The sequence below is a fragment of the Convolutriloba macropyga genome, chromosome 11, assembly GCF_964194025.1.
Source record: "Convolutriloba macropyga chromosome 11, txConMacr16.3, whole genome shotgun sequence".
Classification (NCBI taxonomy): Eukaryota; Metazoa; Xenacoelomorpha; order Acoela; family Convolutidae; genus Convolutriloba; species Convolutriloba macropyga.
In genome coordinates, this window is record NC_134478.1 from 52,695,574 (window position 1) to 52,722,493 (window position 26,920).

Sequence of the window (26,920 nt, forward strand, 5' to 3'; positions counted from 1 at the left end):
TTTTCTGATGAGCAGAATATTATTATTATTGGATCTAAATTGGTCCGCAAAAGGAGCTGTCCCCCAAACAGGGGAAGAGGGGGAGTGGGGCCAGTCAGAATTGTTAGCAGAAGCGTTGAATCGAGTTGAACTGTTTTTTGGCGCGATGTGCGCTTTGATCCTTCTCTAGTGCACTACAAGATAAATTAATACTTTCTGTTGTTGACCCACCTGTATTTTTATCCATAAAGCTATTAATATAATATTACCCTATGTATGTTATCTCTTGACATTGTTTTTTGGATAGATAGAGCGCTACTTTTTTATAGATCTCAAGTTAAACTGTATGCAAGCGAAACATCTGAGCTTTCAATTGACCACAATGAAACAATTCTAAACGCGATGGAATGCAAGCGAATATCAGAAAATCCGTCGTTTTTTTTACCAGATGATCAAGAAGCTATCAAACGTACTGTTTGGTTATACTTGTTGGAGCTGAGCTTAAGGAATAAAGCTTGTTATTCCTTAAGCTCAGCTCCAACAAGTATAACCAAACAGTACGTTTGATAGCTTCTTGATCATCTGGTTAAAAAAACGACGGATTTTCTGATTTTCGCTTGCATTCCATCGCGTTTAGAACTGTTTCATTGTGGTCAATTGAAAGCTCAGATGTTTCGCTTGCATACAGTTTAACTTGCATAGGCGGGGAAAATAGAAACAAAACACTTTCTTTTGTCTTAGTCATTTAATAGTTATAGTTATAGTTCTAGTTCTAGTTACAGTTTGTCACGTGAGAAAAAAGAGAAAAGGGGGAAATAACAAAAAGCAACACACAGAACTCAACGTAGCAGCCGCAGAAAACGGCTTAAAGTATAACTCAGCAAAATATTGCAAAACCAAATTGTCTTGAGCAGTAAATAACGTGTTACTGTGTCTTGAACTAGAAATATTCCTGAGCAGTAAATTGTTACTGTGTCTTGTATTCAAAATATTATTCTTGAGCAGTAAATTCTGTTACTGTGTCTTGCATCAACGAATTATTGGAGCTGAAATTCAACTGTTACAACCCTAACTTCTGGTATTCTCAACTTGTGAGTACAAACAGCAAAAGCCAACTTAGGTTTAAATTTAAATATTTTTGCACAAACAGGTCTTAGACATATATCTTTGTCTTCGATTTGTTTTTTCTATCGGATTGAACTGGTATACATAAAGAGATCCCGTACTGTGTGATCTGTAGCAATCCAGTTCAAATTGGTAGTTGAAAAAACTAAGGTTAGCCAATAGTTACGAACTGAATTTGTAATGCAACGGTAAGTACAGCAGAACGGATATACAGTTACAAAAGCGAACTGCATAAACGAAGTATCCGGACAGATTTTGTAACCACTCAGAACGAACTGGGCGGTGTAAAACTTTCTTTGTGAAACACAAGGAGAGCAGCCGTTACATTTGGTCCGCCGACCCGGACAGTGGAATAAACTGCTGTCCAACCCCACAGTCGAAGTGACGAAGTCATCGACGAACGAGAACAAAACCCAACGAACATTTCAACAACGCAAAGCCAATTAGGCAAAGCAAATAGGAACGTTGAAAAAAAACTCAATTAAAGCAAACAAATAAAGACGCTGTAGAGATTCAAGCTGCAGTCCCGAAGTGCACAAGAAGTGACTCCGTCACCGAGTCAAAGCGTTTTGGATCGACAGATCAACAACTTGCCAAACAACTGGTTTGAGAAACAGGAAGAAGGATTTGAGCTCATTGAGAACCGAGATCGACCAAGCAAGCTCAAGACTCTGTATCAGCAGATACTGCAATTGGACGACAGCATTCAAAAACTTGTGAATAAGAAAGCTGAGACTCTCCGAGACCCAGATATTTCTTTAAAACGCAAACTTGAGAGAGAAAAATACTTTCAATATTTGAACGCAGAGTGGTTACCGTATATCCACGGAGAGACAAAAATGTCAAGCCAGCAAAGCCAGTCAACTCTTCATGCCAATGAAGAGCAACCGCCTGCGAATAATGTGCATCAGTTAGAACAAAACGTTGGAATTCCAGAGTTTAACCAAAACCATTGTAACACAAGCAATGCAACGACGAATACAGTTACACGGACAATCAACCAGGATACAGAAAACGCTTCGGAAGCATCTTCAGTGAAACGTCGGGTTGAAGAACGAATGAAGGAATTTGAAATTGAATTTGAAGCAAAGTTGCAAATCGAACGAGCACAATTTGATCGAAAAAGGTTGGATCTAGAAATGCAAATGAAAGAACTAGAGATGCAACATCGGCTTCGGGAAAAAGAGCGAGACCTAGAGCGCCAATTGCAAAAAACAGCATTGGAGAAAGATGACTTCCGTTCTCAATCGACTAAGGCGCGTGACAAGTCACCTTTCAATTGGACCCCAAAAGGGAGAGATGTCTCGGAGTGGGTGAATTCGATGAACGACACGCGAACGCCAATTCGACCAAGAGCTCGCTTTGACGTCAGCCCTGAACGGAATAAGCAGAAGCATTACCCATGGTACCCAAACTCTCGCGAACGCTCAGTAAGTGTTGAAGGGCGGGATATATCGCCGATAGCTGGAAGGCACTACAACACTGGACATCCAAGCAGTAGTTTACCAAAATTGAGGTTGAACAATTTTGACGGAAACCCACTGGAGTGGCCTGAGTGGTCTAGCATGTTCATAGCAACAGTAGATAAACGCACGATTCCCGACTCAGAAAAAATGAGCCATTTGAAGACACTGCTAACAGGCAAAGCAAAATCTGCAATCTCGGGAATGGGCTATTCTGGACAGTTTTATAGTGCTGCCTGGAACATTTTAGAAAGAAAATTTGGAAGACCGCATGTAATTATAGATGCGCAGCTCGAAAACCTACGAAAAGCTAATCAAGTGAAACCTCATGATTCAACCAGCCTGATTAATTTTTCTGTTATTGTATCTAACTTCGTGAACGTGCTTAAAGAGTACAAACATATTGGTGGTTTGCAATCAAGTTCGACATTGTACATGGCAGTTGATAAGCTACCTCAAGTTCTAAAAGAAAAATGGTGGTTGTACGTCGATGACAAAGACGAGGACTGGCCTGACCTTATCATGTTTGAAAAATGGCTATCACGAATGGCATTCGTGCATGAAGGGTTTTCAGCGTTTAAAGGGGAACGCAAAGAAGAAGACCGACGCAACGCAAATAGAGAAAAACAATTCTCGAAGACATCGAACTTCAGTGCAAGTTCGAACCTGCAAGAAACCAAGCAGACGCAAAGCGATCACTGTCCATTAGCCGATGGCACTCATAAAATTTGGAACTGTCCATCATTCAAAAACATGAGTGTGAATGATCGATACGTGGCAGTGAGGAGAGAACGCTTATGTTATGGATGTCTGGGAAAAGGACATGCAATCAAAGATTGCAAAGTCAAAGTGTGCGGTATAAACGGATGTACCAAAAAGCACAACAGACTGCTACACTCAGAAAACCGAATGGACGAGGGTAGTCACGCAGTTAACGTGAGCGCAGCAACAATCAACCAGAGTAACCAAGTTACTAGTTTTCTTCAAATAGTTCCGGTATCGGTTCAGAGTGGTGGTAACAGGTTGACTACCTACGCTTTCCTCGATAGTGGTTCAAGAGTATCATTCATCGATCAAAGTGTTTAGGATCAACTACAAGCCAAAGGCACGGACGTTACCTTGAACATAGCTGGCATACATGGGACGCAAGATTTGAGGACAGAGAAGGTTCCTATCACAATAAAGGGACTACATTCAAAGGTGCATTCAATTGAAGCGTTTGCACACCCATCAACCTCGTTGGGAAACACAACCTATGATTACAAGGAACTGAAGAACAAATTCAGACACCTGAATGTTCTCACTAACAGATCATTCAACCTGATGGAAGTAGGCATCATACTTGGACAGGATGCTTACGAAATTCAACATCCATTGGACTATAAGATTGGAACACGAAGTGAACCTTTCGCCGTCTTAACAGAATTAGGATGGGTAGTCAGTGGTCCCATGACAGGCAAGAAAAGTGAAAATGTTTGTCATTTTGCCTTCACAGAAGATGTGAAAGTGGCAGAAAATATCCAATCATGGTGGGACAGAGAAACTTATGCTTCCAAAATAAATGTTGTAAGTCAATCAAAGAAAGAGCAACAAGCTCAGAAGTTTCTAGAGAGCACTAGAAAGTTTACAGGCGAGCGGTACGAAGTGGGCATGCTCTGGAATGAACCAGAACCCAGTCTTCCAAACAACTACGGCTCAGCCTTTGGTCATCTCTACTCACTGGAACGAAGGTTCCAACGAGACCCAAATTTGAAAGAATTGTATCAACAGTCAATTGATACAGATGTTGAAAAGGGATTTGTGAAGATCCTTGGTAAATCGGAAGTCAAAGGCACTTTCGGAAAGGAATGGTATTTGCCACACCATCCAGTACTAAACCCCAACAAACCGGGTAAAGTTCGCTGTGTTTGCAACGCTGCAGTAAAATACAAGGATGTATGTCTAAATGACAAGTTGTTAGCCGGACCCGATCTACTACACGGATTGATCGGAACAATATTCAGATTTCGAGAAGGACCAATTGCCCTAACCGCAGATATTGATTCAATATTTTTGCAAGTGCAAGTTCCTGAACGGGATAAAAGCTGCTTGAGATTCTTGTGGCGACCAACAAGGAACGAACCTGTGCAAATTTACGAGTATCAGCGTCATGTTTTCGGAGCAAAGAGTTCACCAACATGTGCCAACTACGCTCTGAAGCGAGTAGCGATCGATAACGAAGACGAGTTCCCAATTGCAGCAAAAACAATCCAAAACAACTTCTACATGGACGATTTCATCAAGTCAGTCGAAACACCTGAAGAAGCAATCAAGGTTTTCAAACAACTGCAACCTCTTCTCTCAAAACATGGATTTGAACTGAAGAAGTGGATCACCAACAGCGACGTGGTAACCGACGCAATCCCAGAGGACTTAAGATGAATCAGTAAAACAAAGCAGGTTGAAGTAGAACCCGGCAAGGGAGGTTCATCCGTGCTTGGGCTTCAGTGGACGATTACCGATGATAGTCTACAGGTTTGTAGAGGTACAAGGAAAGAAGTTGAGACCCCAATCACCCAAAGGAAGATCTTATCTCTAGTTTCTTCAGTGTTTGATCCTCTTGGACTGTTTGCACCATTCAGTGTCCATATGAGACGACTCCTGAAGAGCATCTGGAGCAAAAATGGACAACATTGGGACAACTCAGTAGAACCTAACGAAGAAGAAGAGTTTCTGAAGTGGAAGGCGCAGCTTCCAGAAGTAGCAGAAACCAGCATTGATAGAAGATACTTCAGCACAGCCAAGGACAAATGGGAACTTCATGTGTATGCCGACGCATCTGAAGATACAATGTGCGCTGTGGCATACCTACGTTCAAAGCCCAAAGAATACTCAGCAGACTTAGCATTTGTAATCGGAAAGTGCCGAGTCGCACCGATGCGACACCTTTCCATACCACGCTTGGAACTACAAGCAGCAGTGATGGCGGTGAGACTTAAAGAACAGATAGTGAAGGAACACGAATCGAAGATTCAGAGTTGCAACTTTTGGTCAGACTCCACTACTGTTCTGCAATGGATTCATAGCTCCCACCGTAAGCAACAGGTGTTTGTTGCAAACAGAGTGGCTGAGATTTTGGACACAACTAATGTTTCACAGTGGAATCATGTGAGTGGTATTAACAATCCAGCTGACATCGGGACACGAACGATCAATGTTGACGAATTAAGAGAAGTGAATGGCTCACTGGGCCGGCCTGGTTGCAGCAACGAGAGAACGAATGGCCTGAACAGTTGAATTTAACATTTGCTTCAGACGAACAAAACGACGAAATGGTCTTCTCAGCAAAGGTTGAAGAGAAGAAACCGATGATTCAGTGGGAACAATTTAGTAGTTTCAATCGACTAGTAAAAACAATGGCATACGTACAGCGCGTATTTATAAAACACAAACCGGCAACAAAAACACTAAGTGTTGAAGAAAGAGAGGGTGCACAAGCAACCATCTTCAGACTACTGCAGCATGAGCAGTTTGCTGAAGAGATGAAATCTCTCAAGGCTGAAAATGAAATTCCGAAAAACAGCAAAATCCTCTAGTTTTCACCATTCATTGACCAGCAAGGACTTATTCGTGCCCAAGGCAGAATAGGTAAAAGTCAATTGAGCTACGAAACGAAGCATCCAATACTGTCACATTGGAAGCACCATGTAATTGAATTATTCTTGCAAAATGAACATAAGAATAGTCATCACGAAGGTACTGAACATGTCAGAAACACAGTTCAGCAGAAATTCTGGATCCTAGGCATACGAAATGCTTTGAGATCGATCAAAAACAAATGCATTAGACGTCGAAAGGGAAGAGCCCGATCAAAGGCACCAGTAATGGCAGATCTATCTGAAGAACGATTAGTCGCATCAACAGTATTTTCGAATGTGGGCATAGACTATTTTGGACCATTCACAGTAAAGATTGGTCGAAGAAACGAAAAGCGTTGGTGCTGTCTATTCACATGTCTTACTGTACGTGCGGTACATATAGAGATTGTACCAAAACTAAACACTGATAGTTGTCTGAACGCAATTATGAGATTCATTGCACGAAGAGGCAAACCGGTCAAAATGATTAGCAATAACGGGACAAACTTCGTTGGAGCTGAAAAAGAACTGGCAGAGTATATAGCAGCATGGAACAAGGTGCGAATTGAAGAACATCTGATTCAACAAGGTATCAGATGGAAGTTCAACCCACCTGCAGCACCACACTTTGGAGGAGTGTGGGAAAGACTGGTTAGGAGTTGCAAGAAGGCAATGTACGCAGTGCTGGGCAATCGATCAGTCACGGAAGATGTTCTGTCAACCACCATGTGTCTCGTTGAACAGACGCTGAATGCTAGACCGCTGACACAAGTCAGTTCTGATGCTACCGACTTAGAAGCTATTACTCCAAACCATTTCATACTTGGCAACAAGAACCTTTGTTTACCGTATCTATCAGGTGCAGAGCAATTTGTTGATCATAGAAAGCTCTTCCGACAAACACAAGCTTATGCAGATTTCATCTGGGATAGGTTCCGTAAAGAGTACTTGCCAACGTTGAATAGTCGATAGAAATGGCAGACCACAACGGACAGAAGTCTTCAGCAGGGTGATCTTGTGTGGTTAGTGGAAGACAGTGACAAACGTCGATATTACAATCCGGGTCGAATAACCAAAACATTTGAAGGTTCCGACGGAGTGATTCGATCAGCGAAAATCCGAACAAAAGATGGATACTACAAGAGGCCCGTAGTGAAGCTCGCTCCAGTACTTCCAACTGACGATGATGTTTTCACGAAGGAAAACAGGGCCGGCGATGTTGGAGCTGAGCTTAAGGAATAACAAGCTTGCATAGGCGGGGAAAATAGAAACAAAACACTTTCTTTTGTCTTAGTCATTTAATAGTTATAGTTATAGTTCTAGTTCTAGTTACAGTTTGTCACGTGAGAAAAAAGAGAAAAGGGGGAAATAACAAAAAGCAACACACAGAACTCAACGTAGCAGCCGCAGAAGAAGGCTTAAAGTAGAACTCAGCAAAATATCGCAAAACCAAATTGTCTTGAGCAGTAAATAACGTGTTACTGTGTCTTGAACTAGAAATATTCCTGAGCAGCAAATTAATACTGTGTCTTGTATTCAAAATATTATTCTTGAGCAGTAAATTCTGTTACTGTGTCTTGCATCAACGAATTATTGGAGCTGAAATTCAACTGTTACAACCCCAACTTCTGGTTTTCTCAACTTGTGAGTACAAACAGCAAAAGCCAACTTAGGTTTAAATTTAAATATTTTTGCACAAACAGGTCTTAGACATATATCTTTGTCTTCGATTTGTTTTTTCTATCGGATTGAACTGGTATACATAAAGAGATCCCGTATTGTGTGATCTGTAGCAATCCAGTTCAAATTGATAGTTGAAAAAACTAAGGTTAGCCAATAGTTACGAACTGAATTTGTAATGCAACGGTAAGTACAGCAGAACGGATATACAGTTACAAAAGCGAACTGCATAAACGAAGTATCCGGACAGATTTTGTAACCACTCAGAACGAACTGGGCGGTGTAAAACTTTCTTTGTGAAACACAAGGAGAGCAGCCGTTACAATACTATACAGATAAATTTGAATGAAAAAATGGAGTTTAAGCTTAAAAAATCTGCTTTGAGAATGCCGCACGTGATAAAAAAAATCGCTCTTGACAAAAATTTTTTCACACCTACTTTTCTCGCTCTGTCTCAAAAATACAGCATGAATAGAAAACCACTCTGTCTCCATTCTGCTCTTCGGCATTTTGACCTAAACATTTTGTCTTCACACATTTCGCTTACTGTTTTAAATACAATCCAAAAAATTACCGATAAAAAGACGCTCCACCATAGTACTCCTCTTCGAGTCGTAAAAAGACAAATAAACTAAGATTTTGGAGAGCTGCGTAATCCTTGATTTTGGTTGCAGGAATTGAAACACGTAGATCTTTTGATTTTTTGCTTTTGCAATGTTTTAGTTGGTGCCTGGACCGGAGTGACTAATGTCTTACAGTCTGCTCTTTTTGGAATCCAATGTTCGCGACACACTTCCCTCTGGCCATTAAATGTTTAGGCACAAGGTCCTCATCCTGGGTATACTCAAAGTGTTTCTCCTTTTTAGGGGGGGGGGGGGGGGGGGGGGGGAGGAGTGCTATTTGCTGTTCCCGAGGAAAGTTTCCATTATGCCTTCTGCTACACCCTCTTATCATTTTCTGGCACCATCTTTAGTGGAAACGGAGAATTAGTAGCAAATTTGATCGCCTAATAAGGAAATGTTTGCGCTTCCTCGTTACCTGTCTTAAAATTTTGAACACTCTTCTTATAAAATGACAGAAACATGTTCTTTTCCTTCAGAGAAGAAGACAATTTTAGAATCCCAAGTGTATTCTTCGGTATAGTACTTCCCATTCCACACACACCCAAAACAGTGCAATAATCAACTGACTGGACACATGGTTCCAAAATAGACTCCTTTGGGAAAGTGAAGTTGTCTATTTTCATCAACGCTATGTCAGAATGTACTCCCCACCTCCACAATCTGAAGCATCATCAAACATTATGATGATAAGTAAAATGACACTGCAAAGGTATTATGTGATTTCGGCGCTAAACACCAAAAATTCAGTTTTTCAAACACATATAAGGTTGTATTTGGTTCGACCTTATAAATATCTAAAGCTTTCAGTGTTACATTAGAATGTGGGATAGTCTCTACTTAAGTTCCTCTTTTCAGACCATTCTTAATTAAAAACTTCGAAAATGATGGAAATGTTCCCATCGATGAATCAGAGATTTCAGGGATTACTTCTAACACCCTTTTTAATCAAAACATGACGACAAACTTTATTGAAAACATTTTTGAGGCAACCTTGACATCTTTCATGTCATGTCATAAGTAAGTCTCTACTTCTTTCTCGCACTAAAAGCTGTCGAGGCTAGTATTCAACGAGAAAGCTCGCTTCTGTGGATGACACAATGTTCCCACAATCGCATTTTAAATAAATAGACAATTAAAAAGGCTGAATAAAAATAAACAATCTCCTAACTTTAATTTCTTTGAATATAAAAAGAAAACGAAATTTTTAAAGAAAACACTTCTCAATAAAAACTGAAATTTGGTGACAGAGTGGTAAGAGAGGCGACAATCACGCAGGAGGCCAGTTGTTCGAAAATCAAATACAGTGGGCTAATCGTGGGAACTATATAAGATCAACGCTTAGAAAAACAAAATTTGATCAACACTTAGAAACGCTAAATTGATGTACGATCGATCTACGCTTGAAATCTCCAAAAGTATGAAATGTTGACGATTGAAACACTGAAAATATATAACATCTACGCTTCAAAATTCTGCCTTTATCTAAGATCTAGGCTTTGAAAAGCTGAAAATATGTAAGGCTACTATTTGCTACGCTAAATTTATGTAATATTTATATGCGTTTGGCCATGCCTCGCGGGCCATGGTCATGACTCAGCGGCTCGTGGGACTTGATATGAAACTATCAGCAACCGAGATTCAACTTCAAAATGGGACATTTTTTCCGTGGGGGTTTATTTCCGTGGGGGGTTATTTCCAGTGGGGGTTTATTTCCTATCTAAAGTTAAGCGGGGGTTTTTTCCGTGGGGTTTATTTCCTAGAACCACTATAGGTGATATATAAGAGATCTCCTCATCATTCTCATATATAAAATAGCAGTGAAACCGTTCTATTTATGGAATTAAATCCAAGCAAAATTACGGAAGAAGAATGGGGGAAATTTCTTCCTTTTCAACGCTAGTTATCTCTTATCTTAGTTTATAATTTTTGGCAAATTTCCTTGGCCCGGATAAGGCTGGGTGCGAGAAAGTGGGGCAAGCGTCGGTTTTCGTCGGTTTAAAAACGTAAGAAGTGTCGGTTTCGTCGGTTTAAAAAAGTAAGAAGCATCGGTTTTCGTCGGTTCCAAACGAACGAAAAATTGGTATTTGACATAATTTAGCTAATATAGTGTCGGAAGTATCTCAAGTCGTTTTAAATAAGACTATTTTAGGAAACTTTACGTTACGTTAATCTAATTCAAGTAAATAATGATGTTTGATCTATAAAATTCTAGGGTTTAACAATATCCAAGCGGCTTTTTATATTTTTTAGTTTGAGACTCAAAAAAATATGCAACACCTTACAATTGAAATGGGCTGACAGATACTCGTTGTTGGCAGACAGATTTTAAAAATTTTAAACTAGATATAACTTGCATTACTTTTTCAGATGATAAGCTTTCAACCATTAGGAAAAAAATCATTTATGTTTTCCTGGGCCAGTTGAGAAGAATTCCATTGCCTAATGGTATCTCTCTGTAGACATTTTTGTATATTCTCTTCACTGTCAAAATGTAAATTTTCTTGATCGCAAAAAAAACAATTATCATATGAAAGATATAAACATGAGCCGAATCTTAATTATCAGAAAAGAAACTGCAATTAATACAAGTCTGGGGGAGTCAGAGATAAAGTACACTAACTCTCATTCTTACATCAATAATTGAATTTCTTTCAAAAGTAGCGATTTTTAATTGACTTGAAGTGGTGTACCTGGAGTCTGGTGGCCACATTATGTGAGTGACATTAACTTGAGTCTTTAGACCTGTTTCATTTGTAAAGTCCCCTGTCTCCACAACAATTTCGCAAGCTGAAAACGAGATAAAAAGTTTTTTAACTATTGCAACTAAACCGCGTCGAGATAACAGCGCCGTATCAGCGCATTATTTTGTAAGAAATGCGCTGAAAGTGCAAAATTTATGTCAAAAATGAGTTGAATGCACTGAAATGCGCTGATATAAGCTAAAATGCGCTGATTTTTCAAATTCAGCGCAAAAATCTTACAGAATAATGAGCTGAAAAGCGCTGAAACTTTGTAAAAATGTATTCAAATTTCAGCGGTTAATAGATTCATTTAGTGGATTTGAACACTTTTTGGCACTGATTCCTTAATTTCGACAATTTAAATTGATCTTATATTAACGATTAAGTTTTTTTTATAAAAATGCTTTGAAATGCGATAAAAATTCGTAAATGCGCACAAATTTCAGCACATTTACATAATTTCAGCGCATTTGCTCCTAAACAGTTTATTGATATGAAATCAAATTAAATGCAAAGAATTTCATGAATCAATGGTGTAGGAAATGAGTTGAATGCACAGAAATGAGCTAAAATGCGCTCATTTTCGAATTTTTCGGTGCAAAAGTTTTACATATTGTTACGCTGAAATGCACTGAAACTTTCCCGTACCTAACTCCAAGTGTAAATCAGTACTGGGCCATTGCAAATGCAAGTATCACATGTAATATGATTTGCTCGCTTTCTCGCTGGAAATTTGCTTCTTTCAAGCGTATATTAACGGCACGAAAGATAACCTTTCAAGACTCAGAGTGGAGCAGAAAGGAGGACAAACGTGTGCGAAGCGGGAGATCGTGGGTTCCAGCCCCGTACGTAACTTTGTTTTTAAACTTGGCCCAAGTTTGACCATTATAAAATCAGACTGAACGCAAGTCTGACAAGTCAAAAAAAAGACATGAGTCAGTCTATGATTCAGTAATGACGAGGAATTGCATTTATACTGGCCCAGTACTGAAACTCACTTGGAGTTAGGTACGAGTTGTAAAATGTATTCAAATTTCAGCGCTTTTATTGAATTAATTTAGTGGATTTATACGCTTTTTGACACCGATTCTTAAAAAAGTTTTTCTTAAAAAATGCCCTGAAAAGCGTTGAAAATTTGTAAGAAATGCGCTGAAATTTCAGAGCATTTACATATTTTCAGCGCATTTGTTCCTAAACTTTTTATTGATATAAAACCAAATTAAATGGGAAGAATTTCAAGAATCAAGGGTGTAGTGGATTGAGTGATGGCTACGTTACCGGATAGCAGGGTTCGAGACTCAGTCAGCTCTATTTTTTGAAAATTCAGGGGTTTTCAGCGCGTTTCGGCACACCTCAGCGCATTTGTATCTAAGGTTTTTGCGCAGGAAGTTTTCGAATATCAGTGCATTTCCGCGCATTTATTACATAATTTTTAGAAAATTTTTCCAACCGGGAAGTAATGTAGTATCGGAAAAGTGGAAGCAGAATTGCGGTAAAAAAAACCGAGCAAACCAAGCAACAAGGTGCCTATTACTAGACTTTCGTGCGTTCAAATTCGCCTATCTCCATATTTTGTGCCCTCATTCTTGTTTTCAGACCGTGTAATTTTGAACGCACGACCCCCCCCCCCCTTGTGCGTTTATTTTGGTACGGAGACGTTGACTTTCGGTTTGTGATATCAGCCTAGGCTCCGATTTTCATGAGCGTTGCACAGAAAAATCTAGTGATAGCTTTGGAGAACAAAAGTACAACCAGCCCAGGCAATCAAAATTGTCAAAGACGAGATTTCAAAAATAACGACTAGTAAAGTTCTTATGCATTGAAGGCAAAGAGTTCGTCAAAGAAGAAATGTCACACTGATCGTTTTGAAATCAGCCGAATTACATCTAAATTATCCTCAACCTTAATTGTCTTTTTAATGTTGATTATTAAACACCTAATATTTAATCATCTAATATGCACAAACCTAGTAAAAGCAGAAACCATCCAAGTTGTGCTTTATCGTAATCACAATCTAAAGCACAATTCATATATTATGCAAAAGTTTCTCAGAAAGACGCCATAATTGATAATGTTGTGTACGTGATGTTAGACTCCAAAATTTTTAAAAAAAATACACTTCGCAATAAAACTAATGTTTGGCGACAGAGTGGTAGGAGAGGAGTGGTATATCTATCAATTTCCTTTCCGCGACTTAAGCAAAACAATGCTAAGTTATGTAAAAACGGAAAGACAATCTTCAAGTTGAGGCCGAGAATGAACTTCCTTGAAGATAAATCGCCCGTAATTTATGAAGTTTACTACCTCTAAGTTAAGCGTGTTAAAAAAATCGCTAAATCACGTTCAAGGAACGTTTATAATCATCCTCATCTAGTGGACTGCCCAGCCCAATAACTCACTTAATTTTGTGATACATTCTCCAACTTACGATGAAATAAAATATTTAAATATCATTTTCCAATTTATTGTATAGAAGTTGAAATAAAAAAAAGTTCCATGAACTTATCAACATAGACGATCATTGCCAGAAAAGAGCCACCATCAATTCCCATGAGAACGATTGGGAACATAAACGGTTCAGAAAACTGATTAAGTTACAAAAAATGTCGAAAATGCGTGCTGTTTTGATTGCATTTCAAAGTTAGGCACACTGCAATTTCCTAAATAGATGATAAAGTTATCATTTTCAAGACCAATACACATAAACTTGGTAATTAGACTTATTTGGATTTTTTTTAAAAACAGGTAGGGGAAAAATGGGCTTTATTTGTTTATCCCTTGAACACTATACCATTCAAATTTTTGAAAAAAGCAGATGATGAAACATGAGATCTTCTTGGGAAGTGTCTACAAGCTGCATCTCCAGAACAACTGATTTCAAAATAAAATGTTTTACCTTTTGTTTACAAGGATGAGATCTGAAAGAATCCTTTCACATCCAACTTGTACAAAATAACGAGAAAACGGACAAAACAAAAAAAATCTGCAAACTAATTTCCAACAGCCTTCTCTTCAATTTGCGACATCAAACCAATTTATTGTAGATACATTGTGATGCCAGTTGTGATAACTTTGTTGCTTAACACATAACAGGCGACACTAAACGCAACAAAGACGCCCAAAAAAGCAGCATAAAACGTTTTAAAATTTAGAAAACTTAGCTATGAGACCCAAAGAAAAGTGCACGAAGAGCAATTTTGTCATGCAAAATTGACAAAAATAGCAAAAAATGGATTTTAGGGTCTAATAAAAGTTGAAAAATTTTAAAAACAAACACAAACATATCAATTTCTAATATTACATGTCAAGAAAACTGTTTTGACGAAAAAATTTTAAAACAAACTGTATAACAAAAAGCCGCATGTGAACAATAAAAATTGGCTCGCTTAGCAAAATTCTCATACGTGATAAATAAACGAAAACCACTGTTTTTCTTTCTTTCTCCTCACTGTTTACGACTTTTGTTCACCAGATTGACCTAAACTCGTATTGGCGAATGTTTATCAAAAAGTAGAACAGAAACAAACCAAAATAGGGGGTGCCAACCAAGGTGTGCATGTCAAGAGTAGTTTTCTGCATTTTGAAAGACTTTCAACTTCCAAATTTCTTTTAAAACGAAACTTTTTTGAATAACACTGCAAATACTGACTCGCAATTTGGTTTAGTCGCAAATTTGATGCGAGATTCAACTTGATTTACTGGGCTCAAGAATGGAATTGTGTGACAATTTTTATTAGAAAAAAGCCGTTATATCACGTCAAAATTTTCCAATTTTTTCTGGCGACGCATTTCTAATTTTTTGAGCGAGTAGACTAAAATTAAAACAACTAACACTTAAACTTACGCTAAATTAAAGTTCGAAGCAAAAAATTTGACCAGCTAAAATGCTCAAGTTTCCATTTGCCATAAATTGAAGTCTCGTTTCAACTAGAACGTATAAAAACGATTCTATGATAACCAGCGAACAGTTACGAAGAGAAGAGGAAAACAAAACGAAATAGGAGACATCACTCGAAGAACTAAATTTCTGCATGATGCTCTCTCAAAAGGTTGTAAATTTCGCTAAATATATACTTTGACTGTATTTTTAGCCTTTTGAAAAATTTATTATTATTAAATAATAAAATTGAAGTAAATCAAAACCTGTTTTCAGATTCTCGGCTGGACTGTTTGTGGGGAAAATTAAGATTATGTTCAAGAGCTCTAATGGACCCCAGCTTGAATAGAATTATGCAAACTGTCTGTCTGTATTATTTGAACCTACTTAACGCTTCTCATTGCAAGAACAGCTCCAACTCTGGTTTTCTACTTTTTTAGATTGAGCAGCAGTGAGTACCAAGGGAGCATCTGGCAAAACGAGTAACCATGAAAACTCGACTCTAGCAAAATGCATTTTGTAATTGGCTTCAAAAAATTCGACCAGCTAAAATTCTAAAGTTTCCATTTGCCATAAATTGAAGTCTCGTTTCAACTAAAACGTATAAAAACGATTCTATGATAACCAGCGAACAGTTACGGCGAGAAGAGGAAAACAAAACGAAATAGGAGACATCACTCGAAGGACTAAATGTCTACATGATGCTCTCTCAAAAGGTTGTAAATTTCGCTAAATATATACTTTGACTGTATTTTTAGCCTTTTGAAAAATTTATTATTATTAAATAATAAAATTGAAGTAAATCAAAACCTGTTTTCAGATTCTCGGCTGGACTGTTTGTGGGGAAAATTAGGATTATGTTCAAGAGCTCTAATTGACCCCAGCTTGAATTGAATTATGCACACTGTCTGTCTGTATTATTTAGCCTACTTAACGCTTCTCATTGCAAGAACAGCTCCCACTCTGGTTTTCTACTTTTTTAGATTGAGCAGCAGTGAGTACCAAGGGAGCATCTGGCAAAACGAGTACCCATGGAAACTCGACTCTAGCAAAATGCATTTCGTAATTGGCTTCAAAAAACTTGACCAGCTAAAATTCTAAAGTTTCCATTTGCCATAAATTGAAGTCTCGTTTCAACTAAAAACGTATAAAAACGATTCTATGATAACTAGCGAACAGTTACGGCGAGAAGAGAAAAACAAAACGAAATAGGAGACATCACTCGAAGGACTAAATGTCTGCATGATGCTCTCTCAAAAGGTTGTAAATTTCGCTAAATATACACTTTGACTGTATTTTTAGCCTTTTGAAAAATTTATTATTATTAAATAATAAAATTGAAGTAAATCAAAACCTGTTTTCAGATTCTCGGCTGGACTGTTTGTGGGGAAAATTAAGATTATGTTCAAGAGCTCTAATGGACCCCAGCTTGAATAGAATTATGCACACTGTCTGTCTGTATTATTTGAACCTACTTAACGCTTCTCATTGCAAGAACAGCTCCCACTCTGGTTTTCTACTTTTTTAGATTGAGCAGCAGTGAGTACCAAGGGAGCATCTGGCAAAACGAGTACCCATGGAAACTCGACTCTAGCAAAATGCATTTTGTAATTGGCCTCAAAAAATTTGACCAGCTAAAATTCTAAAGTTTCCATTTGCCATAAATTGAAGTCTCGTTTCAACTAAAACGTATAAAAACGATTCTATGATAACCAGCCAACAGTTAGGTTGAGAAGAGGAAAACAAAACGAAATAGGAGACATCACTCGAAGGACTAAACGTCTGCATGATGCTCTCTCAAAAGGTTGTAAATTTCGCTAAATATATACTTTGACTGTATTTTTAGCCTCTTGAAAAATTTATTATTATTAAATAATAAAATTGAAGTAAATCAAAACCTGTTTTCAGATTCTCGGCGGGACTGTTTGTGGGGAAAATTAAGATTATGTTCAAGAGCTCAAATGGACACCAGCTTGAATAGAATTATGCACACTGTCTGTCTGTATTATTTGAACCTACTTAACGCTTCTCATTGCAAGAACAGCTCCCACTCTCGTTTTCTACTTTTTTATATTGAGCAGCAGTGAGTACCAAGGAAGCATCTGGCGAAACGAGTACCCATGGAAACTCAACTCTAGCAAAATGCATTTTGTAATTGGCTTCAAAAAATTTGACCAGCTAAAATTCTAAAGTTTCCATTTGCCATAAACTGAAGTCTCGTTTCAACTAAAACGTATAAAAACCATTCTATGATAACCAGCGAACAGTTACGGCGAGAAGAGGAAAACAAAACGAAATAGGAGACATCACTGGAAGGACTAAATGTCTGCATGATGCTCTCTCAAAAGGTTGTAAATTTCGCTAAATATATACTTTGACTGTATTTTTAGACTTTTGAAAAATTTATTATTATTAAATAATAAAATTGAAGTAAATCAAAACCTCTTTTCAGATTCTCGGCTGGACTGTTTGTGGGGAAAATTAAGATTATGTTCAAGAGCTCTAATGGTCCCCAGCTTGAATAGAATTATGCACACTGTCTGTCTGTATTATTTGAACCTACTTAACGCTTCTCATTGCAAGAACAGCGCCCACTCTGGTTTTCTACTTTATTAGATTGAGTCGCAGTGAGTACCAAGGGAGCATCTGGCAAAACGAGTACCCATGGAAACTCGACTCTAGCAAAATGCATTTTGTAATTTGCTTCAAGGTCAAGAAGTTTTTCTCACATCTTTGTTTGTTTTAGCATACTTTAAAATCTGCGCAGTAGCATGTCTTGAAATCAATAACGCCGATCTCCTAAAAATCCTTAGTAGTCATCGTGGTTTGTACAACTAGAAATTTGTTTAAAAGGATGAGATCTGAAAGAATATGTTTATATCCAACTTGTACGAGGCCTTGCTTAGTTTACCGAATCAGAGGGTTTTCATTTGCTGTATACACATCATGTCTCTGGATTTTTTAAGCCCTAATCCTTATTTATTGGCACACTAAACACTTGAACCATTTTAAAGCCTGAAAACAAAATATTCACCATAACAAATTTGTCGCCAACCTTTATTTTAAAAGGCAGGACCGTTCGAACTTGATCGAGATTTTGATTGAATTTTTTCAGCTTGAAATCATATAATGATCATCCATAGAAGGGTAAAGCGAACAAGTTGGACCCAGCGCAGAGATATAATCAGTTTATCAGGATACTGATTATAAACTTGAATTTTATAAATTGACACTAATTTGTTCTGGGAAATGGATTGGATGGATTATTTAAATTTATTTAATTTGATTGGACAGTAAAATCAAATATAAAATATATCAAACCCTAAAATGCAGTTAAAATGAAAAAATTTTGGCAAACAACAAATTTGTTTGTTCAGCCAATTGAAACCTGTCAGAATATCAAAAAATATCATAAAATAACAAATCTACAAATTGTATTGAGTAATCAAAATTATTGCAGACCAAAGCCACTTGACGACCGATACTGACAAAGACAAAACAGCACAAATTGCGTTAAAATCAGAAAAGTAGCATTATAGCAACAAATTGACGTATAAAGCTACTAATTTCGGACAATTTGCACTCAAACTACAGGCGATTTAATTCAGAGGAGGTGTAGCCTAGACAAATTTCTATGGGACCAAAAAGTTCCGACTATAGATAGTTTTGACCCGCGATCTGCATGCTAGAATGAATCATTTACTTCTCTGCTATCAGGATCTCGTGAGTTCCTTGCAATTGCTTTTGTTTTAACAACATACTTAATTTTTGATTAAGGGCAATTTAGATTACGCAAAAACCGAGCAGTAAAGTGCGAAAAAGTCACTCGAGAAGTGAAATCAAATGTATTCGAGAAAAAAAACGGCAAAAATGTTCAAGCATTGAAACAATCACACGCTGGAAAACTTCGTTCATTTAAAAGCTTGGAGTATTTAAAAAAATCTAGTGCTATTTATTTAATAGAAAAGTTTAGTCCCAGAACAAATCATGTCAGAGAAACAAAGTTGGCGGTGAAAAAAGCGGTCAAAAAGCTTCGCGTAAACAAAAAACTTGCTTGCTTAGCTTAGATTGCTTAATGGTTACAATTCTCTCTCTCACAAAGTGGCATGAGCAAAATAGTCACTCTCCCTTGGAATCACTATCCAAAATTGTAAACCAAAACTTCTCTTTTCAAACTTTCTTCATTACCCCTACTTAACGCGTTTATGATCGGTTGCCTTTCAAAAAATCCTAGCGCCTCTTCGAGTTAGTAAAAACCGTCGAGTTAGCTACAACCGGAGATCACCAGAACTCCTATTAGAGTCGTGAGAAAAAGACCATCCATTACTATTCAAGTCTTTGAACTGTAACAATCCAAGAGCATCTCAATATAGCTGAGCTGAGAGCTTACAGCTATAAAAAATCAGGGCTGAACAATTGGGTTTAAACTAAATTACAGACTCTATCTGTGCAACATTAAGAGGTATATTTCAGAGATAAAGAATTGAGAGCCTTGCAATCGTGTTCTATCCACAGTCCTATTACTTGACCACGGAAAAAGTTTTTAAAAAAGTAAAAAGAGAACCAGTTTTGATAGTTGAGTTTTATTTGAATTAATGAACAGGGTTCGCTGAGAAAAGAAGACAAATGAACTAACGAGTTTTCTCATATACACAATGTGCTGCTGTTAGCACCCATTCCGCGTGAATAATTGTACCCCCACAGAGATGAGATGCAGTCCCGTTCCCTCTCTGCAAAATTCGTACATAAAAGGGTCGCTTGGGACTTTGATGTCCTCCAATTAAAAGAGAAGATAAAGAGGAACTGAAAATAGTCACAGTTTGTGACCTCAGCTCAACTGACAGAGTGCCACATAATACGAAGAACAAATTGTTAAGAAAGAAAACTTTCATTTTAAACCGAAATTCACTTTTGCTACAATAATTATAATTTAGCGTTATTGCATTTTGTCTCTATATCGATTAAATCCAATACCATTACCATTATGTCTCATATAATTGAAAGCTAATCAATTAAAAATTGGTTATAAAGCAGATGCACCAAATTTGCGACCAATCTTCAAATTTTTGGGCAAATAGACTTTCTGGACTGCTTAAAAAAGGTCAAAAGAAACAAAGCGTAGAACAAAACTGTGACTTCAAGTCTTCAAGCTGTTGATACTAATTTTAACTTGACACTTTCAACCAATTCGTTGCTTGAACTTATTTACTTAAACTGAAATGTTGCGGGGTCAATGTTTGAAATATAAGGTAAACATATGTCAATTATGGACCGAACTAAGTTGAAACCGTATCAGTTCTATTACAGTATCCGTCTTCGAAATTAACTGTGCATAATACTTGTTCTAGTTTTTTAATTAATTTTGCCGGAAATAAAAACTCCCGGCCGTGGAAAGCTCGAAATCCTTTTAAATTTGTGAAATAGCATTTCCTTACTTTTTGAGCTAAAAATAAGTATATTTGCTTTTTTTTAATTCATGATAGATAACAATCTAAAGGAAGTTAATCATAGTACTCCAATAGCTTTCTTTACTTCAATTAAAGTTTGGTCTGCAATTTCAGTAGCTGAGTTTTTACCATTATTTAGAACTTGAGTTAAATATTCTTTACTCTCCATCAATCTAGAATGTTCTGACCGTATTGGGCTAAGTGCCTCAACAACCACATCTGAGACCGCATTCTTCAATTGCAAAGTATCCATGCTCTCAACTTCAGTTAAAGCGTCACTCTTGGAAATATTTTTCATAGCAGCGTAAATACCGATTAAATTTGAAACGCCAGGCCTCTTTTCGGGGTCAAAGCTCAAAACTGGGTTTGAATCAGTAACGGCTTTCTTGATTTTCGCTCTTATCAAATCTTGGCAGTCCAAAATAGTAACAGAGCTGCCTTGAGTATCATCCGATTTAGACATTTTAGAAGTGGGATCTCTCAATGACTTGATTCTGTTGCTTTCAGTTTGAACTAACTTCTCTGGAACTTTCATGACATTGCAGTTAAACCTTCTATTGAAAGTGGTGGCAAGTTCTCGTGTAAGTTCTATATTCTGAGATTGGTCATCTCCAACAGGAATAGTGTCTGTTTTGTAGAGTAAGATATCAGCCGCCATCAATAATGGATAAACTAGAACTCCCAAAGGAGCCCCTTTTTCTTTACCCAATAATTTGACCTTCTCACGCCACGTGTTTATTGCCTGAATTCTCTGCAGAGTAGAACAGCACGTTAAGATCCAACTTAATTCTGTATGATGAGGAACGGTCGATTGCTGAAAAATGATACATTTGTTCGGATCTAAACCACAAGCTAACAACGAAGCTGTCATTTGAAATATATTGTCACGTAAAATTTCTGGCTTTAATTTAGGGTTTGTTAATGCGTGTAGGTCCACTACTGACAGAATGGGTTTTAATGGTGCTGTGTCTTGGTAATGCACCCAGGGTTTGATAGCTCCAATGTAGTTGCCCAAATGCGGCACGCCAGCTGAGGGCTGAATTCCAGAGAATATACGACCCAGTTTGGCATTCATTTCTATCACTCAGGTCCGAGTCAGGCTAACTAGCTGATTGGTAAGATTGAGCATAGAAACATTTGAAATGAAAAGGCAGAGAAAATTTTATAGGATTACGGCGCAAATTCATCAATACAATTTCATGCTTTATTTCTCAATACATCGATTGCTAAAGCTGAATATAGCCGAAGAACAGAATGAAAAACAGTTGAATACTGTTGAATTTCTTCCAATATTAAAACAGCATTTCTGCATTTCCAAATATGACATCAACGGCTACCAGCTGAGCTCTCAAACGATTGCCAAAAGGGGATTTAGATTCTACGGGTCTCATGGAACTGCGCGAGGTCACATGTAGACTTATGGGGCTTTTTTGAAAGCCACATAGAGGCATCACAGTTTAGTATTGACCACTTAATTGATTTATAATGAAACAGAGAAACTTTTCGCCCTATAAAATGAGCTCAGCTGTTCAAAACGGTGAATGATAACAATCAAATAACACGAAAACGAATTCGACCGCAGTTCACTCAACAGCAAGCCCAAGTGGCTCGACAAAATTATTGCCTGGAGAAGACCAACTAACTAAATAGTTACTATAAATATAAGAAAACAATTAAAACAACTGTAAACTTAGCCGGATGACTCCAAAAACAAATCCAATTTTCGTACCAACTAATAAACAGAGCTGGCATATTGCCAGAAAATAGCCGCAATAGCTTTGTAGATCTGCAGTCTCAAAAAGATCTGCAGTATAAGACAGACCAAAAAAATATTGTTTTCATTAAAGGCTGAGATGTTATTTTTTGATTAAGAATATGTATAACTTATTTCCGCTTCAATTAGCTGCCCTCAACGCACCCACTTGACAAGCATTCACTTGACCTTGTCATTTTTTAGCGAGGAAGTCATTTTTGAGATCGAGGTAAGGCATGTGTGACCAAAAATTTTATCACGTGAATGAACAAAAAAGAACTCGCTCCATTAGAGTGACAAATGACGCCACATACGCATTTCAGTTGAAATTGCACGAAAAAAATGAGCAAAAAAGTAGATTCGAAGCGATTGTGACGTCATATGGTCGTAACAAAAAACTTGACGCAGCAGGACAAGTCCTGCACTACAATTCAAGAATTTTCATTGACTAGCAAAAACTAGACCTTGAATGAACTATGAATGGATTGGAAAAACCATTTAGAAAGAAATCGGATCCAAAAATCGAAAAAAAACAAAAGCGGTCAAATTGCCGCTTGTGAACAAATATCCACAAGCCAGAAGGCGAATTTTTGTTCAAACACTTTTTACTTACTCTGCTTTTAAATCAGAGAGAAAAAATTTCACGCCGCATAACCGCTTGCTTTTTCGCTTGACTTCCTTTTTCGGCGTAACCAAAATCATCACGTCCATTTGACTTAGAAAATCATGAAAATGTGGGAACCGATCTTAATAAAAAAGACAGCGCCCTAATACAATGCATTATCTTTGAATTGTAAAAAAAACAAGAGAAGGTCAAAAAACCCTCAGTTATCGCTTTGCGGCTATTAAACAATGAAAAACATCAGCCCTTAAATATCAAAGACAATATTTCAGTTTCCACGATTGACCTAATGGTACGAATCAGAGATAAAAAACTAAAAATGAGCGAATCCTTTTTTGTTTATTGATCTTCACAATGAGATTTTCAAAATAAGTACGTTCATTCAGACCTCAATTCCAACTTCAGTTAATGAGCGTTGAAAAATTGTCGTGCCTTGTTACTCTTCGACAACAACATCAATCCTAACACACTAAAAAGATTGATCAAAGTTTAAAGATTAAAGATTAATCAAGATGAGTTGAACTAATACACGTGAACTAGGACAATCGCTCACGATTGAAAACTTTGTCACTAGTCAAACAAACCTAGTCAAACAGAACTAGTCAAACAAACCTCCCGCCGCGAAGCAATAGGGTATCAACTTCGGGATGATCAAAATCACCACAAAAACCACTCCAATAACACGCCTCCAAAAAGGAAAGACTCCAATACTGTTCTCGGAGTTGTAAAATCGACAGAAACAATTTGGTTCACAATTTTGTGAGAACCATCCAATTCGTAGATTTTAAGCAAACGTAACACGAACTCCTCAGCTTGAGTCACTTAATTCTCGAGCCGACGTGAGTTATAGAAAAAGAAAAAGACTTTAAAATTTTATTCATTCTCCTGACGTGAATTTTTAACCTTATTTCTTAGTTACTACTCGGATTCTGATCACGCCACCTGCTGTTTCAAGCGGTGACTGTGAACATAAAATATTTCAATTGGCACCAAAAAAATTAAACCAGTCACCCTATCACACCAGAACCCAATGTTGATGATCGACAGACACAGTCAAAAAACGTCACCAACAAAAATCGTAAAATCCGAAGCGAGGTACCACAATAACATCCAAAATAAAAACCTATATGAGAAAGGATATCTATTATCCAGAATATTCTGAGCAAGTTTCAACAAAATCAAAATGGCGCTCTCAAAACAATTTTGATACCGACATAATAAAAAATGAGTCATTAATATTATAAAAGGCCCTTAAGTTTTTTCGCCTGGCCCCAACAATACAACGTCACACAATAGACAGATCTTTATCTCATTCTTTACTAAAGACTATGTTAACTTATTATATTTGAACCATACGTAATAATGATACTTAATAATTAATAGAAAACAGAACAAGAAGGCTCGCTTGTTCTTTGCGTGGCAGAGAATATTCCCAAATTCGCTTTTCAAAGTATAGCATAGATTAATATATCAAAAGTAAAATTTCAGAAACGTTTGCTTTAGCACCAAAAATGGTTTTTATCAAGCTATTACGAAAAAAAAAGCTCATTTTTTTAGCTGAAGTTTGAAACAGAAACAACAGGAAAAAACATTTGAGTTCTCAGAGGACACAAAGAAGTTGAGTGGCCTTTAATTACGAAATACTTAGTTGCATTTAAATTATGATAACTATTATCAAGAGTTTTCCTGAAACCTGTTGTAAATAAACTAATGATTTTTTGTTGCGACCCGACTTAGTGCGGGGAGAAACTATATACTCAAATGGGTTTTTGTTCAGTCATCTTTGGCCGATCGATATATTTATTGTAGATAATCGTTAGTGGTATCTTTATAAAGCTATTCCAGCGTAGAATTTGCGATTAGAGATTTTTGAATTTATTGTTATTGATGTTGAAAGTTATTGCGAACCATTGATATTTTGGTATGAATTTGTTCAATTTTAGCGTAATTTTTGCTTTATATACGATAAAATAACAGATATAAGATAAAAATAACAGATAATTTTGTGTTCCTCAAACACGAGAGGCAATAAGAAACGTCTAACTTTGGCCTCACCGAGAAGCTTACAATCTTAAAGATCCAATTTCTATTGGAGAGCTTTTTTGAATTTCTTTTCAGAAGTTTTTCTTGTGTCATTTTGAGACAAGTACCCTTTCATATTAAGGTTCCATTAATGAAAAGTTCATTTACGACCAAATTGGGCCCCAGTGAATATTTTTGTTTTCAAGGAATCACCGCCCATTGTTATGGGTTCGACACTGTGTTTTCGTAATTTTAAGAAATTTTTGTATTTTACCTACATTTTTTGCATTTTAGATCTATGTCTTACCCTGGTTAATAAAAAGTGCAACTGGCTTCTTAAAGAGAATTCATTGCACCTACTTAATGGAACGCAGGCCAAAAGGTTCCTGAGTCTTTATAAAAAATTCAAAAGGAAATTTTGAACGTTAACTAACCGTTTTTAAACTCTATTCTGTGAACCTGTAGATCTGTCCCACTAATGACACACTATTCTTAGTAGTGACTCAAAAAAAGTCTGGTTGACAAAAACATCTTCTAATGTTTGTTTTATTTTAACTTCGATGCTACGAGTTTCCATAAAATTTTGTGATTTGAGGATATTTGTTCAGAATTGTGGTTCTTCTTTGAAACCTTGTTACCTTACAACAAAATTGAGAGTTCGTCTTGGCGTTGAAGAGACCCTTATCAAAATATACAGAAAGCTATCAGCGAACAACTTATGGTTTCAATGGCTTTGACGCTTTCTTCTAGCACATTGGTTGAATTTTCTTTGTTTTTGCCTTTATTTGTTGTCTTTTTACTAGTCATCAGACTTTTTCTGATTATTGGTTTTAATTGCTCTGATACGAATTGCCACTAAAATTTAGCAATTTTTGTTTATGAAATCATATTTGTTAATTTTTTTAAAGTCACATTATCAAAATACAGAGATCCCCTTGGTGTTTACAAGAAATCATCTTAACATATCCAAAATTTTTCACTGAATACTTTTTTATTGAAAGACTTCGAAAATTTCTTCTCGCTTTCTTGTTTTCAAAATTTGGAATATTCTTTGAACTTTTCTCTTTTGAAAGTAGTCTCTGGATATAATATTATTTCGGTACAATGTAGCAATGTAGTAAACCTTAATTGACTAAAGTATTACTGATTCAGCAGAAAATATTGGTTCAGTTTCTGATACAAGTGAAACGGATCATCTAGCGACATAGATAACATTAGATTAAAACATAGCCGACAGATTGACGGAATATAGCCGCGATAGACGCTTGTGGCCTTCCATGGAATTGAAACAACTAAAGAAATCAGACAGATTGACAACCAGTCCTTTAATAGACCACTAGATTTTTGGGGTTATATTCGGACTGTCATTTTTATGAAACACATACGCTCTATAAGGAAAAAGCCCTGATAGTTTTTTCTAAGTTAAAACTCGAAATCAAATACTTGATAACCTAATACTCAAGAAATAGCGCCTTTACGTTTGGCACTATTTAGATGCACACTATAGATCTTAAACTAGTAAATGTTCATAAAATTTAAAGTTCATTAAGTGAGCTCAGAAGTCATTCTTTTGAGTGAGCGAAGTCACGCAATTGACCTAAAAAAAGAACAAATGACGTCACGCACAAAAATTTAACTTCAAAGCAGTGAAAGTCACTGAGATTGAAAAAGTCAAAGGTCGCAAGACTCATCGATGTCCCCAATAATAGCCGCTATCGCTTCGCGGCTCTTAATTAATGAAACGATAAAGCAAACACTTTTTATTTAAAAAAAGTTGTTCACTTAAAGTGACACAGAACACACTTTTCGCCAAGAACAACACTTCCTTGAAAAATCTTTCTTAAAATCATCTGCTCAATAGAATGACACCCCACTGGTAAAACTAAGATAAAATAATAAATCTACTCAAATTTTGAACAAAGATTTTAAATGCAAATTATTAAAAAGTTTTCAATGAAAACGCGTTTCCAT

At 36.9% G+C, this 26,920-nt stretch overlaps 2 protein-coding genes across 2 annotated transcripts; both read right to left on the bottom strand.

Annotated features, from left to right (window-relative positions):
* Positions 1–8,756: 8,756 nt before the first annotated feature.
* On the bottom strand, positions 8,757–20,465 carry LOC142349860 (putative serine protease 29). Its single transcript, XM_075401680.1, has 3 exons — positions 19,742–20,465; positions 11,178–11,274; positions 8,757–9,147 (listed from the first exon to the last, which is right to left on the bottom strand). Exons 1-3 carry the CDS (start codon positions 19,995–19,997, stop codon positions 8,871–8,873), a joined length of 630 nt encoding a protein of 209 aa, XP_075257795.1. The 5' UTR covers positions 19,998–20,465; the 3' UTR covers positions 8,757–8,870.
* Positions 20,466–20,559: 94 nt separating this feature from the next.
* Positions 20,560–21,851, bottom strand: LOC142349859 (tryptophan--tRNA ligase, mitochondrial-like). The gene has a single exon (XM_075401679.1). It carries the CDS (start codon positions 21,625–21,627, stop codon positions 20,611–20,613), a length of 1,017 nt encoding a protein of 338 aa, XP_075257794.1. The 5' UTR covers positions 21,628–21,851; the 3' UTR covers positions 20,560–20,610.
* Positions 21,852–26,920: the final 5,069 nt, after the last annotated feature.

Coding starts and splice junctions, on each gene's coding strand:
- LOC142349860 (XM_075401680.1), bottom strand. CDS start 19,997: ATGAAAGTTTTCTTTCTTAACAATTTGTTCTTCGTATTATGTGGCACT. Junction 11,275..19,741: donor TTGTGTATATGAGAAAACTC/GTTAGTTCATTT, acceptor TCTCGTTTTCAG/CTTGCGAAATTGTTGTGGAG. Junction 9,148..11,177: donor ATGTGGCCACCAGACTCCAG/GTACACCACTTC, acceptor ATGATGCTTCAG/ATTGTGGAGGTGGGGAGTAC.
- LOC142349859 (XM_075401679.1), bottom strand. CDS start 21,627: ATGAATGCCAAACTGGGTCGTATATTCTCTGGAATTCAGCCCTCAGCT.